Below are 13,753 nucleotides of genomic sequence, written 5' to 3'. Positions count from 1 at the left end.
ACGACTGCACCCTCTCCAGCAGTCTCTCTACTCAAATGTATAGCAAATTGCAAGTGCCCAGTGCTAGCATTTGGCTGTCCCCACCTTTCAGCAATGCTCAGTGGACAGAAGAATCGAGCCCATAATTTCTTACTGAAGAGAATAATCCACCTGTGAACTATTTTCTTCCTCTTTGCATTAACAGATAAGGTTAAACACAAAAATCACAATTATCTTGACCGTTTCGGTCCAGAGCCACATTAACCACATGAGATCCACTTCCTGGACACTGCAGTGCAAATAAGTGATGGTCACAAACACCATCCTATACCGGAAACCTACTGACTGCTATTCTTACCTACATGCCTCCAGCTTCCATCCAGTGCACATCACACGATCCATTGTCTACAGCCAAACCCTAAGATACAACCACATTTGCTCCAATCCCTCAGAGACAAACACCTACAAGATCTTTATCAAGCATTCTTAAAACTATAATACCCACCTGGGGAAGTGAGGAAACAGATTGGCAGAGCAAGATGGGTACCCATAAGTCACCTACTACAGGACAGGTCCAACAAGGAAAATAACAGAACACCACTGGCCATCACATACAGCCCCCAGCTATATCTTCTCCACCACATCATCAGAGATCTACAGCCTATCCTGGAAAACGATCCCTCACTCTCAAAGACCTTGGGAGGCAGGCCAGTTCTTGCTTACAGACAGCCCTCCAACCTGAAGCAAATATTCACCAGCAACTACACACCACATCACAGAAACATTAACCCACGAACCAATCCCTATAACAAACCCCATTGCCTACTCTGTCCATGTCTACTATAGCAACATCAGAGGACCCAACCACATCAGCCACACCATCAGGGGCTCATTCACCTGCACATCTACTAATGTGATATATGCCATCATGTGCCAGCAATGCCCCTCTGCCATGTATATTGGCCAAACCGGACAGTCTCTACGTAAGAGAATAAATGGACACAAATCAGACATCAGGAATGGTGACAAACAAAAGCCAGTAGGAGAACACTTCAGTCTCCCTGGACAGTCAACAACAGATTTAAAAGTAGCCATCCTTCAACAAAACAACTTCAAAAACAGACTTCAAAGGGAAACTGCAGAGCTACAACTCATTTGAAAACTAATTTTTCACTCCATGCATCTGAAGTGGGTTTTTACCCACGAAAGCTTATACCCAAATAAATCTGTTAGTCTTTAACGTACCACCGGACTCCTCATTGTTTTTAAAAAAAGAAAAGGAGTACTTGTGGCACCTTAGAGACTAACCAATTTATTTGAGCATGAGCTTTCGTGAGCTACAGCTCACTTCATCAGATGTTTACCGTGGAAACTGCAGCAGCCACGGTAAACATCTGATGAAGTGAGCTGTAGCTCACGAAAGCTCATGCTCAAATAAATTGGTTAGTCTCTAAGGTGCCACAAGTACTCCTTTTCTTTTTGCGAATACAGACTAACACGGCTGTTCCTCTGAAACCTCTCATTGTTTTTGCGGATGCAGACTAACACAGCTACCCCTCTGATATTATTAACTAACAGATCCACAAGGCTTCAGCTTAGTTTACAATTTTTTTGGTACAGCCAATTCAAAAGGAGAGAATGACAAGGAACACTAAGGATGTTCTTGGCACTTTTTTGACCAATGCTATAAGCAGCCTAGAGACTGGAAGGATTTAAAAAATAACATCTTTAGAAATGATGTGCAATCAATTATGTAAGTAACACAACTCTTCAGGGTTATGTATTGCATAACTCTACTATCTAAGAAGCACACTTGAAAATGCTAAATGATCTCACCTTCTGCCAATGACCCAATTCACCTGAACATTCTCAACCTCACTTCATGCCCAAAGCTTGCAGTTTTAACTACTGTGCCTGTGGTGGTGCTGGGGAGAATTGGGTGCCCTCAATTAGAAAACACTGAGATGATTCAATCTTTGTCTGGATTGAACAGTCTACCTGGATTTGTGCTGGAAATGGACCAACCTGATGATCACTTTAGATAAGCTATTACCAGCAGGACAGTGGGGTGGGAGGGGGTATTGTTTCATGGTCTCTCTGTGTATATAATGTCTACTGCAGTTTCCACGGTATGCATCCGATGAAGTGAGCTGTAGCTCACGAAAGCTCATGCTCAAATAAATTGGTTAGTCTCTAAGGTGCCACAAGTACTCCTTTTCTTTCTACTAAAACAGACATTTCAATACAAATCAACATGTTTAGAACAACCAGATAATCTCATGTAGGGTCTAATCCAAAGACCAGTGAAGTAAACTGGGAGTTGTTCCATTGGCTTGAATGGTTTTTGGATTAAGCCCATATTACTCAAAATTCTGGAACAGAGAAAATCCACCCAATCTAATCTCTAGTGCTTGAAAGCATCCATGGCTAGGATAATGTAGAAGGAAAACATGTGCTTCCTGAAGTCATGGTGCCTGGGAAAATAAACAGTATTTTTAAATGGTTTTGTGATTTATAAAGTAGCAGCAAATATTTAATATAAAATACATACACTAAAAATTCAGCTTCTGAATACCTTCTACCACACAACAGTCTTCTGCTAATTTATTGATATATTAGAATTTCTACTGAATAACTGAACAGTAACTTCATTTCTTCAAAGGGTCAGATTATATTAAAATAAAAGCATCATACTAATAGTGTAAAGAAACCATCTTAAGACCGAACCACAAAACCAGTAAATAAAAAGTAAAACAAAAATATATTCTTTTCTGGGGGGGGGAGGGAATTATGATTTGAAGACAATTTCCTAGGTCATAGAACAACAATAAGCATTATAAAAATAATCAGCTTTGAGACTAAATATACACAAACTCTGATACAAGGTTTAGAAGATATATATCACTCCAAGCTTTCATTAGATTTGGCAAATCATTCAAATACTAATGTGTAGAAAAGCTGCAATTTCAGTTATTTAAATATTGCTCACAAAGATTAAACTGTACAATTAAACTTACAAACAACTAAGGGATGGCCTTCAAATCTGGGTAATATGCTTTCTATACAAACACATTTATGTTTGTAAGTATTTGCTGTGACAAGCAACTCACAGGATAAAACAGAGTTACAGCTTAATTAGACAAGTGAAAGTATTTCTCTTGCCATCATTATCAATATTTATAACATTTTATCTTACATTTTTGCTATTCTCAGGCTGAATAATGAGTAATCTTTTATCAGAAACCAACATCCTGATTATTATTATTATTTGTATTACTATAACACCTATGAATAGACCTGATCAACACCAATTTTAGAATCAAGGGACAGTTTTCTTCACTGCATACAAACAAGAGATGAAGTATTTATCTCATGAGAAACCTAATACCTAAGATTAGTAAAACTTTACATAAAAACGCAGCAGTGACGCAAATTCTTTGCTTTTATTCTGACAGAGAGTCAACAGCACTTTCTACAAACTGAACGCTTGATTTGCCATGGTCAGAAGAGGGATTTGCCATGAGCAGGGCAGACAGTGAGTGCACATTTAGCCCCCCACAGTATAGCTTTCAGTTATGGCTGGGATTCCACAAGAGCCCTGCTGAGGTAGTCTGTCCGGGAATGCACCGACAACCCCTTCCAGGTAAACTTTCCACCACAAGTGCCTTAGGGCCCAGACGACAACATATTTCAGAACTAAATCTGGCCCTGAAACCTGAAAAAAATTAAAGCAACGAGATTAGGCAGCAACTTTTTCTGAATTATTATTTAGCATAATTTCACACTCCGAGTTCCTCACAGGACAGTAGTCAGCAAGTGCAAAGTCAAATCAAACCAGTTGTTTAAGTTGGTTTAAGAGAGGCCTCCAGTGGCCGCTGTGAAGTACAACTTTGTGAAACTAGAGAATTGTTGATGCTGTATTTTTAAATCACTGATATTGTACAAAAGTTCCCAACTAGAAACAACATCTCAAAAGGTAGATTAACTAGTCAGCCATTGCAAAGAAAAATTCCTGACATGTTGCTGCTTGTCTCCAAAGCACTAACAGTTTTAATCCACTTTTTCCCAGCCCTCACCAAAAGCTTTAGTTATGTTAAGTAATTCCTAGAGTTTGAGATTTCTTATTTAACAAATCTTACTTAAATGACTTCATTTTAAATAGTGAAATTGAAAATTTAAGTCCTAATGCTACTTTTAATGATTAAGTAGCAATAATTATTAACACCAAGTCCATACCTGTACATTCTGAATTTAAATGGTGTGCATCTGTAGCCCATACAGACAAAAAATAAAATGTCTCATTCTCACTGTAACTTATGTGACTTCTATGACCTTGAATAACTACTAAAGCCCCAAACATTTTTTGTGAGAGAAAACGGTTACCTACCTCTCTTAATTGTTGTTCTTTGAGGTGTGTTGTTCATGTCCATTCCAATAGGTGTGTGCATGTGCTACAAGCATGATCTCAGAAGGTTTTTCCCCTAGCAGTACCTGTCAGGTCAGCGCTGGAGTGGCGCCTTCATGGCGGTGTATATAGGTCCCTGTCAACCCGCTGTCTGCTCAGTTCCGTCTTGCCAGAATTCTCCAACAGAGGGGAGACGGGTGGGATTTGGAATGGACATGAGCAACACATCTCAAAGAACAACAGTTTACAAGAGGTAGATAATCATTTTTTCTTCTTTGAGTGATTGCTCACGTGCATTCCAATAGGTGACTCACAAGCAGTTTCCCTGGATGAGGGGTCGGAGTTCATCTGGTTGCTGAATGCAGGGCTGCCCAGCCCAAGATTGCATCTGCCCTCGCCTGTTGGGTGATGGCGTAGTGCGACATTAGGGTGTGGATGGAAGACCGCGTTGCTGCCTTGCATATGTCCTGGATAGGGACCTCTGAAAGGAATGAGGCAGACGAAACGTGCTCTTGTGGAGTGTGCCGTCAACAGCGGGGCTGGAATCTTAGCTAGCTCTTAGCATGTTCTGATGCAGGACACGATCCACAACGAAATGCACTGGGACAAGATGGGAAGCCCCTTCATTCCCTCTGTGATTGCAATAAAGAACTGTGGTGACTTACAAAACAGCTTTGTGCGCTCAGTGTAGAAGGCTAGGGCATGCCTGACATCCAGGGAATGGAGCATTCACTCTCTGTTACTGGCATGTGGCTTAGGGAAGAACACAGGTAAAAATATGTCCTGGTTCACATAAAACTGGGAGAATCCCTTTGGTAAAAACACAGGGTGAGGGCATAGCTGCACCATGTCTTTATAAAAGACCATACAGGGGAGCTCCAAAGTCAGCGCTCTGAGCTCGGAAACCCTTCTGGCTGAGGTTGTGGCCACCAGAAATGCCACCTTCCAGGAAAGGTAGGACACAGGACAGGTCACTGTGGGCTCGAAAGGGGGCCTCATGAGCGGGGACAGGACCAGGTTGAAGTCCCACTGGGGAATGGACTGCCGCACTTGGGGATAAAGCCTGTCCAAGCCCTTGAGAAACCGTCCCACCATGGATTCCCAGAGACTGACCTACCCGATGCCCCAGCAGGTGGAAGGCTGAACTGGCAGCCAGGTACACTTTGATATTGCCAACCCCTGCTGCTTCAGGTACAGTATGTAGGCCAAAACAAGGGGAAGTGACGCTTGCTGCGGAGGGCTGCCCAACTGCAAAGACAAGATGGAAAACCGCTTCCACTTTGCCAGGTACATGGCACGAGTGGAGAGTTTCTTACTGCCCCACAGAACTTCCCTAACTGAATCCAAACACTGGAGCTCTAGTGAGTTCAACCATGGAGTTTCCACGCCGTGAGGAGGAGCGACTCCAGGTTGGGGTGCTGAAGATGGCCGTGGTCTTGTGTGATGAGGGTCAGGCACATGGGAAGGGTTACTGGTCTGTCCACTGATAGGTTCAACAGCATGGTGAACCTGTGCTGGCGGGGCCACACTAGTGCTATGAGGATCAAGGAAGCCCTGACCCAGCGTGCCTTGAGGAGGACTTTGTGTATGAGAGGGAAGGGCAGGAACGCGTACAGCAGATGACACGTTGCACTGTTACACCAACGTTGGGCTTGTACACACTGGAGCTTACTTTGGTATAACTTATAACTTATGTCACTCGGGGGTGTGAATAAGCCACCCCCTGGTGTGGACAGTGCTATGTCGGCGGGAGAAGCTCTCCCACCAGCATAGGTGCCACCGCTTGGGGAGGTAGAGTAATTATTTTGATGGGAGAGCTCTCTCCCATTGGCATAGAGCATCTGCAGTAGCAGAACTACAGTGATGCAGCTACATCGGTACAGCTGTGACGCTGTTGCAATTCTAGTGTAAACTAGCCCTTAATATGGGTCTCTCCACAGTAGCCAGGTAGAGGGCTACAAAGCCTAGAAGGAGGACATATGAGACCCTGTTTTAAGGGGAAAAAGAAGACTAATTCTTCAGGGGCATAAGGGACATGCTATAGGTCTCTAATAGTTTCCAGGTGTTTTCATTTATGTTGCTCTTGTTTTGAACTCGTTTGAAAATAAAACCAACACTGAGGAAAGGGATTTGGACAGAATGGGACCTTTATTCTACTTTTTCTGGCTAATGAGTTTGCCCATTGAGTTACACACACTTACAAATGAAAAGTCATTTTATATTATGCAGGAAGGTCAGATCCAATGAGGTGTTAAGTACCCTTAACTCCCTTTGCCCTCAATGAGCCTTTAACTACTTTGTCAGCGAAGTCAACAGGAGTAGCCTACACATATGGCAAAACTTGGCTGTAAGTTTTCTAACCAACTTTTTAAGTCCAAAGTAAATTACCCTTTAAACACACAGGACCAGATTCTGGACTGCATCTGAGCTGCACTTGGTGCCGGAGGGGATGCAGGGCAAAAGTGCTTTACATTTGATTCAGGAACTGGCTGGCCAAAATATTAGAATGTGGTAGTCCCCAGCATTAGAGCATGGTATATCAGAGCATACCTAGTAAATAAATAAATAAAAATACTTAACTCTTCTAGAGCTCAGTAGATCTTAATGTAAACAGTAAGGTATCATCCCTGTTTTAGAAACAGGGAAACTGAGGCACAGAGGTGAAATGACTTGCCTAATGTTCACTCAGCAGGCCAGTGGCAGAGCCGGGAATAGAACTCAGTGCATGAATCCCAGTCCTATGCTCTATCCACTACTCCACACTGCCATCACATACAGATTTTGGATGAACTATGTTAGTTAGGGGTGTGCTTTTTTACTGAAATAGTTATACTGGTACAGCCCCTAATATGGATGCAGCTTAGCTGATAAACGGTATCTTATACCAATACAGCTTATTCTCCTTCACCTTTATAACAGCATAATTGCATCCACACAATGGGGCCGGACAGAGCATCACTTTAACAACTGGTATAGTTAAAACAGTACACCTTGTCTATGTAAACAAAGGCTTATACTGTTTACAAAACAGCCCTACAGCAGGCAGGAAATCCTTCTTCCTGGGCCATGTCCCATATTTCAAGGCTGGGATCAGGAAGATCAAGCACTGTTATGGAAACCCTATGCTACCAGAAGGTTCATTTTGCACAAAGGGAAATCTCCACTTATCTGTTTTCCTGCTCGCCGGACGAGGCACTGGCGGATACCACCACCACCCTACCGGCAATGGATACCAGGGGGCACCAGGACCTTCTTAGGAGGGTGGCTCTAAACCTAAACCTCCAGGCGGAGGAGGTCACAGGGGAGTCGACCTGATAGTGGACATCCTTGCCCTGGAGGGTCCATCTAAGGTGGCCTTGCCCCTGATAAGAACTATCCAGAACACCACTAAGGTGCTCTAGCAGACCCCGGCCTCAATACCACCCATTGCTAAAGGGGTGGAGAGGAAGTACTTTGTGCCGCAGAAAGGGTTTACTGCTGCTATGCACAGGCAGGCCAGCACAAAGACACTGCAGCATTGTTAATATGGACCACACTTCTCTGAGTTCAGAGTAACAGCCATGTTAGTCTGTACTCGCAAAAAGAAAAGGAGTACTTGTGGCACCTTAGAGACTAACCAATTTATTTGAGCATAAGCTTTCGTGAGCTACAGCTCACCTCATCGGATGAAGTGAGCTGTAGCTCACGGAAGCTTATGCTCAAATAAATTGGTTAGTCTCTCAGGTGCCACAAGTCCTCCTTTTCTTTTTACTTCTCTGAGTGTTCAGCTTTAGAGGGCAGTAAAGGTGTGAGATATATACTTGGAGATAGGTTTACTATATTTGGATACTTGACTGCTATTCTTATGTTAGTAATTATCATACATTGTTTTTCCACCTTGTTTTAATATTTCAAGATCATTTGCTTTGTCACATTTTTTAAAACAGCTTTTATCTTTAAAGAGATTGAAGAATTAATATCAATATTGAATCTCAAGTATATATATCCTCTGAACAGAATTATTATTCTATCAGGTTAATTAATCTATGAGGGGGTCTCAGTCAGATATTTGAGGACACTGTTAATGTCACTTATGCATCATAAATGAGTGAAATGTATGAGCAAGTCTTTACTCCTACCAAGAAGTCCTTATAAACATCTAGAACTGGAAAGATGGACAATTTGCCTAGTGCAGATTGACCAGATTAAAATCTATTACTATTTTGAACCTATTTTATCAACATTAATTTATATCCCTCTATATTTTGAATGCCACATCTTAAAATAATAGGGAATAGAACAGAGCCTTAAATTAAAGGTATACAAAAATGTCAGCATTCAAGCAGCCTTTGAAACGTAAACACTGTATTAGCTTACTGCCCTACTTGGTTTAAAATAGCCCAAATCTTTTGACATTCAGGGAATGCAGCAAGACCTACCTAGTTACCCAGGCTGATGTATAGCTAATATTTATAAGTTAACTGGGGTATTGTAGATTTAATTTTATTCCATGGTTTAGAGAGAGGAGAAGCTACTGTCCGTAATGTTTATCTGATTGCATTTATGGAAATGAAGTAGGTTCTATGTAGCAGCCACAACGCTGCTCCAAAGGACTGGGGGAAGTATGCCTCTCTCTTTTCCTCTTCCTCAAGCATCTACCCAGACCAGTTACTTAAGGATCTACGTATCCTGAAGGACGACCCAACACTCTCACAAATCTTGGGAGACAGGCCAGTCCTTGCCTACAGACAGCCCCCCAACCTGAAGCAAATACTCACCAGCAACCACATACCACACAACAGAACCACTAACCCAGGAACCTATCCTTGCAACAAAGCCCATTGCCAACTGTGTCCACGTATCTATTCAGGGGACACCATCACAGGGCCTAATAACATCAGCCACACTATCAGAGGCTCGTTCACCTGCACATCCACCAATGTGATATATGCCAGCATGTGCCAGCAATGCCCCTCTGCCATGTACATTGGTCAAACTGGACAGTCTCTATGTAAAAGAATAAATGGACACAAATCAGATGTCAAGAATTATAACATTCATAAACCAGTCGGAGAACACTTCAATCTCTCTGGTCATGCAATTACAGACATGAAAGTTGCGATATTACAACAGAAAAACTTCAAAACCAGACTCCAGTGAGAGGCTGTTGAATTGGAATTCATTTGCAAATTCGATACAATTAACTTAGGCTTGAATAGAGACTGGGAGTGGCTAAGTCATTATGCAAGGTAACCTATTTCCCCTTGTTTTTTCCTACCCCCCCCCCAACGTTCTTGTTAAACCCTGGATTTGTGCTGGAAATGGCCCACTTTGATTATCATACACATTGTAAGGAGTGTGATCTCTTTAGATAAGCTATTACCAGCAGGAGAGTGCGATGGGGGGAGAGAAAACCTTTTGTAGTGGTAAACACCCATTTTTTCATGCTTTGTGTGTATAAAAAGATCTTCTGTACTTTCCACAGTATGCATCCGATGAAGTGAGCTGTAGCTCACGAAAGCTTATGCTCAAATAAATTGGTTAGTCTCTAAGGTGCCACAAGTACTCCTTTTCTTTTTACTTAAGCTGTGCACATAGCCTCTATTTAGAGCATCTCATACCCAAAGCATTTTACAAACATTTATCAAGACAATATTTAGACTAATTTAGTTTCCAATTTTTCTTCAAAGTCCTGGCTGACACTGTTAATTTAATTATAACACACAATATTGGCAGAGCTTTTAAAATGTTTGGCTACCTCCCACCAAGCTCTTGCTCTGACCAGCTTAGAGCTAATAAGTAGCAATTTACGTTGGTTTTCTTTCTATAAACATATTTTTTTAAATACTAGACAACATCACATTATTTAACCTGAATAATGCACAGGGATATCCAGCCCTAGCCTTTCACAACCATAAAACGTATATATTAAAATACTAATGAGAGATTACTGACATTTGTCTTCTAATACAACTGCAAATAAAATTTTCATTATTTCACTGCAGCTTACCAGAATTAATATTGCCTGAACTCTTAACGAATTCCATAGTGTAAATTCTCCCTTAGATATTTAGTCATATTAAATAAAACAATACTAAAATTATTTTTAACTTTTAATATTACATATTAAAATAGGGCACCTGGTTCTTTTTAGTTGAACAAAATATACAGGATATTTGCAGGTATTCAAAACAGAATTCACAAATTTAATTTAAAAAATAGAAGAAAACAGTTTCCACAAGAATGGTCACATTTGGATCCTTAGGAAAATGGGAACAATTCTAGGCACTACTGGGTATAGAGCCTGCTACCACAAGCATTCACACTGACTTACAAATAATAAATAACAATATGCATATTTGCATGACCCTAGCACTTAACAGCCTGTTGTGTTAATTTAGATGAAATAAATAGACCCAAAGAGTCAAAGGTGTTAACATAACTCTGTAACTGCCCCACATCAAAGAGTGTTAACAAGGTTTGGAGTTTGGCATAGAGAGACCTCAGGTTGCTTAGTACCATGGCAAACACACCATTAAACATCCTTTTAAACCTTTTATTAAAGATACAGAAAAGAAGGAAAAGCAATTAACGCATTTGAAATGTAAAGCATGAAGTTAGGCTGTCATTTTAACATCTGTTCTTTCCTTTATCTAGAAAGGGTCGGGGGGGGGGGGAGGGAACCTTAGATGTTATTAAAGATGCCATAACTGTCCTTTGTGGGGATAGAGAAGATATTAGTTCACATGGGCTGGAACTGCTACTGTTATTGTTGTTAAAGCCCAGTCCCATGTCCTAGAAGACAAAGCAAGATAAACACACACAAAAGGGGTTAGAAAAGAAGAGCAAAGATAGAAAATGCAGCTTCTGCCTCTGGTGTTGACTCTCACTTTCAACTAGGATGACCAGACAGCCAATGTGAAACATCGGGACGGGGGGTGGGTGGGGGGTGGTTATAGGAGCCTATATAAGAAAAAGACCCAAAAATCGGGACTGTCCCTATAAAATCAGGACATCTGGTCACCCTACTTTCAACCACACTGCTGGAAAAACATAGGCACAGCACATGGTCTCATCAGCCACTCGGGAGACCTGGCAAACTTGTACCAGCCTCAGGCTGAGGGCATTGCTTTTAGCTACCTTTCTGGTCACAGGCTTACAGCAGTGTTTCAAAATATGCAGTCTTAGCTGGCTAAGCCCAACTCAGATTAGACAGAAGGAAAAAGGAGAATAGGAAAGAAAAGAAATAAGGTAAGGAAGGAAAAGAACACAGTGGGGAGGGCACAAGTCTCACCTCCCAGGTGGTGTTCAGTTGGTGTTCAAGATGAGGTGGATTAAGGTGGATTAAGGTTTACTGGGTCCTAGGCACAAAGAATATTTGGGCCCCCTACACTCTGGAAATCCGTGAAGATTACTCTCATTGTCCCAAAAATCTAAAAATGTAACAAGAAATTGTACTTTTCCTTGTAGGAAAAGATTTTAGAGTGGAGATGAGAAGTTCAAATTTCTTTATTATTTCTAAATTGACACACAAGTATACACTCTATGTAATATATTTGCCAGAAGGGACACAGTGTTTTACTCAAGTTTCACAATATTTAATTTCCAATCATATTAAAGCTTTAGCCTTTCTCAAAACACCATAAACACATTTGAAATTTTCTAACTTCAACTGAATGTTTTGAATTCTCACCCCCCTCTGAAGTTTTAACTTCAGCGTTCAGTGCCTCATATTTAATTCTAGCTTCCCTCAGAATATACAGAAGTACCAATCTTTTTGCCAGCTACTTTCTGGCAAGTGGCCAGGTGCCATGAGTGCGGGAGTGAGGTTACAGATATTGAGAACCTTCTTTAAGTGCCTCTTCCACCCCATCCAAGCAGAATCTGTTTTCAAAAACACCTCCAATATGTTTGTTTATCCATGACCCTTCTGCTGGCAACTCTATGAAGGTGAAAAGGAAGCAGCACAACAAAGAAAAGTCACAAGTACTGTAGAGCAAGGGACACTTGAAGAACAAAGCTAAGCTACTGCTGCACTTCACACATGGTATTTCAACTTCCAGTCAAGCTGTTCAGTACCTTATTTTTTTAAAGTCCCATCTGAAAGACTCTTATACCGTAAGCTATTATATTTACAAAAATAGCTACCTTAGAAGACGAAAGGCGCATACAACCAAGCCAGAATTTGAACCTGTGGTTCCAGGGAATCTGAATTTCAAATCAAATGCCAGACCAGTAAACGTTCACCTCTAATGATGTGAAAAAACAAAAAATGCTAAAGTGCTGCTCTCTTTTAAAAAATAAAAAATAAAATATCAAAACCACTTTTTTCGAGAAAACAGGCTTAACAAATCAGCCAGGTCATAAATGTCTTTACCCACCTATAAATAGATAAAACGGTCACCATGGAGCGGCAAAGAAAAAAAATCACACACAAAAAAATAATTTCCCACTAAATTCCATGGGCCTATGGATGCCAGAAGAGGATAGAGAGAGCCAGACACATGCGGAGAAAAGTGATTTTCAAGCACTCTGTTTACCTGCCTTAAACCTATATTGTTAAAACCCTGGAATGCTGTAAAGAAATTATAAAAATCCTTCAAAAGAACATGCTGGTAGACCACTATTGGTTAATGGTCTAAACGGTTATCCTCCCTCTAGTGATAATGAGGCACATAGTGTTCTGCAAATGTTTCCTTTGTATTTACTGTGCATATAATAATTTACAAACAAATATAAATCTTCAATTATATATACATATGTATATGTATATAGTGCTGTCCCCATTACCCTCAGTATTAAATTATTGTAGATACTCATGGGTACATCAACCAAAATAATGTTTTATGTATTAAGTAGCATTATATTTCTACCTTGCAAACAGCCTCTGTATCCCAAGGTAAAATGGTCTTCAGATCAATTACTTCGCAGGACACACCTAGCTTTTCCTGAGCCATGGTTGCCACCTCTCGAATAACATGCACCTGAAAAAGCAAGATGATGCAATTGCCGAACTATCTGAAAAATTAAAGGGATACTTAAAAATAGCTATTGCCAACAGGAGAGTGGGTCTGTGGGGGGGGGGAGGGAGGAAGAGGAGAAAACCTGGATTTGTGCTGGAAATGGCCCAACTTGATTATTATACACATTGTAAGGAGAGTGATCACTTTAGATAAGCTATTACCAGCAGGAGAGTGGGGTGGGGGGAGAGAAAACCTTTTGTAGTGGTAAACACCCATTTTTTCATGCTTTGTGTGTATAAAAAGATCTTCTATACTTTCCACAGTATGCATCCGATGAAGTGAGCTGTAGCTCACGAAAGCTTATGCTCAAATAAATTGGTTAGTCTCTAAGGTGCCACAAGTACTCCTTTTCTTTTTGCGAATACAG

General features: G+C 41.0%; 1 protein-coding gene across 16 annotated transcripts in view; it reads right to left on the bottom strand.

Moving 5' to 3' along the window:
- Positions 1-13,753, bottom strand: part of BCKDHB (branched chain keto acid dehydrogenase E1 subunit beta) — a 298,505-nt gene that overhangs the window by 183,266 nt on the left and 101,486 nt on the right. For 14 of the 16 annotated variants that reach the window (XR_012157976.1, XR_012157977.1, XR_012157975.1 and 11 more), the window contains one exon: positions 13,237-13,347. The exons of 1 other annotated variant lie outside the window; for it this stretch is intronic. Coding sequence is in view for 11 of the 15 variants with exons in the window: in XM_073336525.1 (XP_073192626.1) it covers positions 13,237-13,347 (111 nt within the window). In the remaining 4 variants the exon portion in view is untranslated. Of the gene's footprint in view, positions 1-9,838; positions 12,306-13,236; positions 13,348-13,753 lie in introns of those variants that run through there. One more of the 16 variants, XM_073336535.1, reaches the window with a different exon arrangement.

This window comes from Lepidochelys kempii, chromosome 3 (genome assembly GCF_965140265.1).
Source record: "Lepidochelys kempii isolate rLepKem1 chromosome 3, rLepKem1.hap2, whole genome shotgun sequence".
NCBI classification, from domain to species: Eukaryota; Metazoa; Chordata; order Testudines; family Cheloniidae; genus Lepidochelys; species Lepidochelys kempii.
This window is presented reverse-complemented; position numbering and strand designations above follow the sequence as displayed.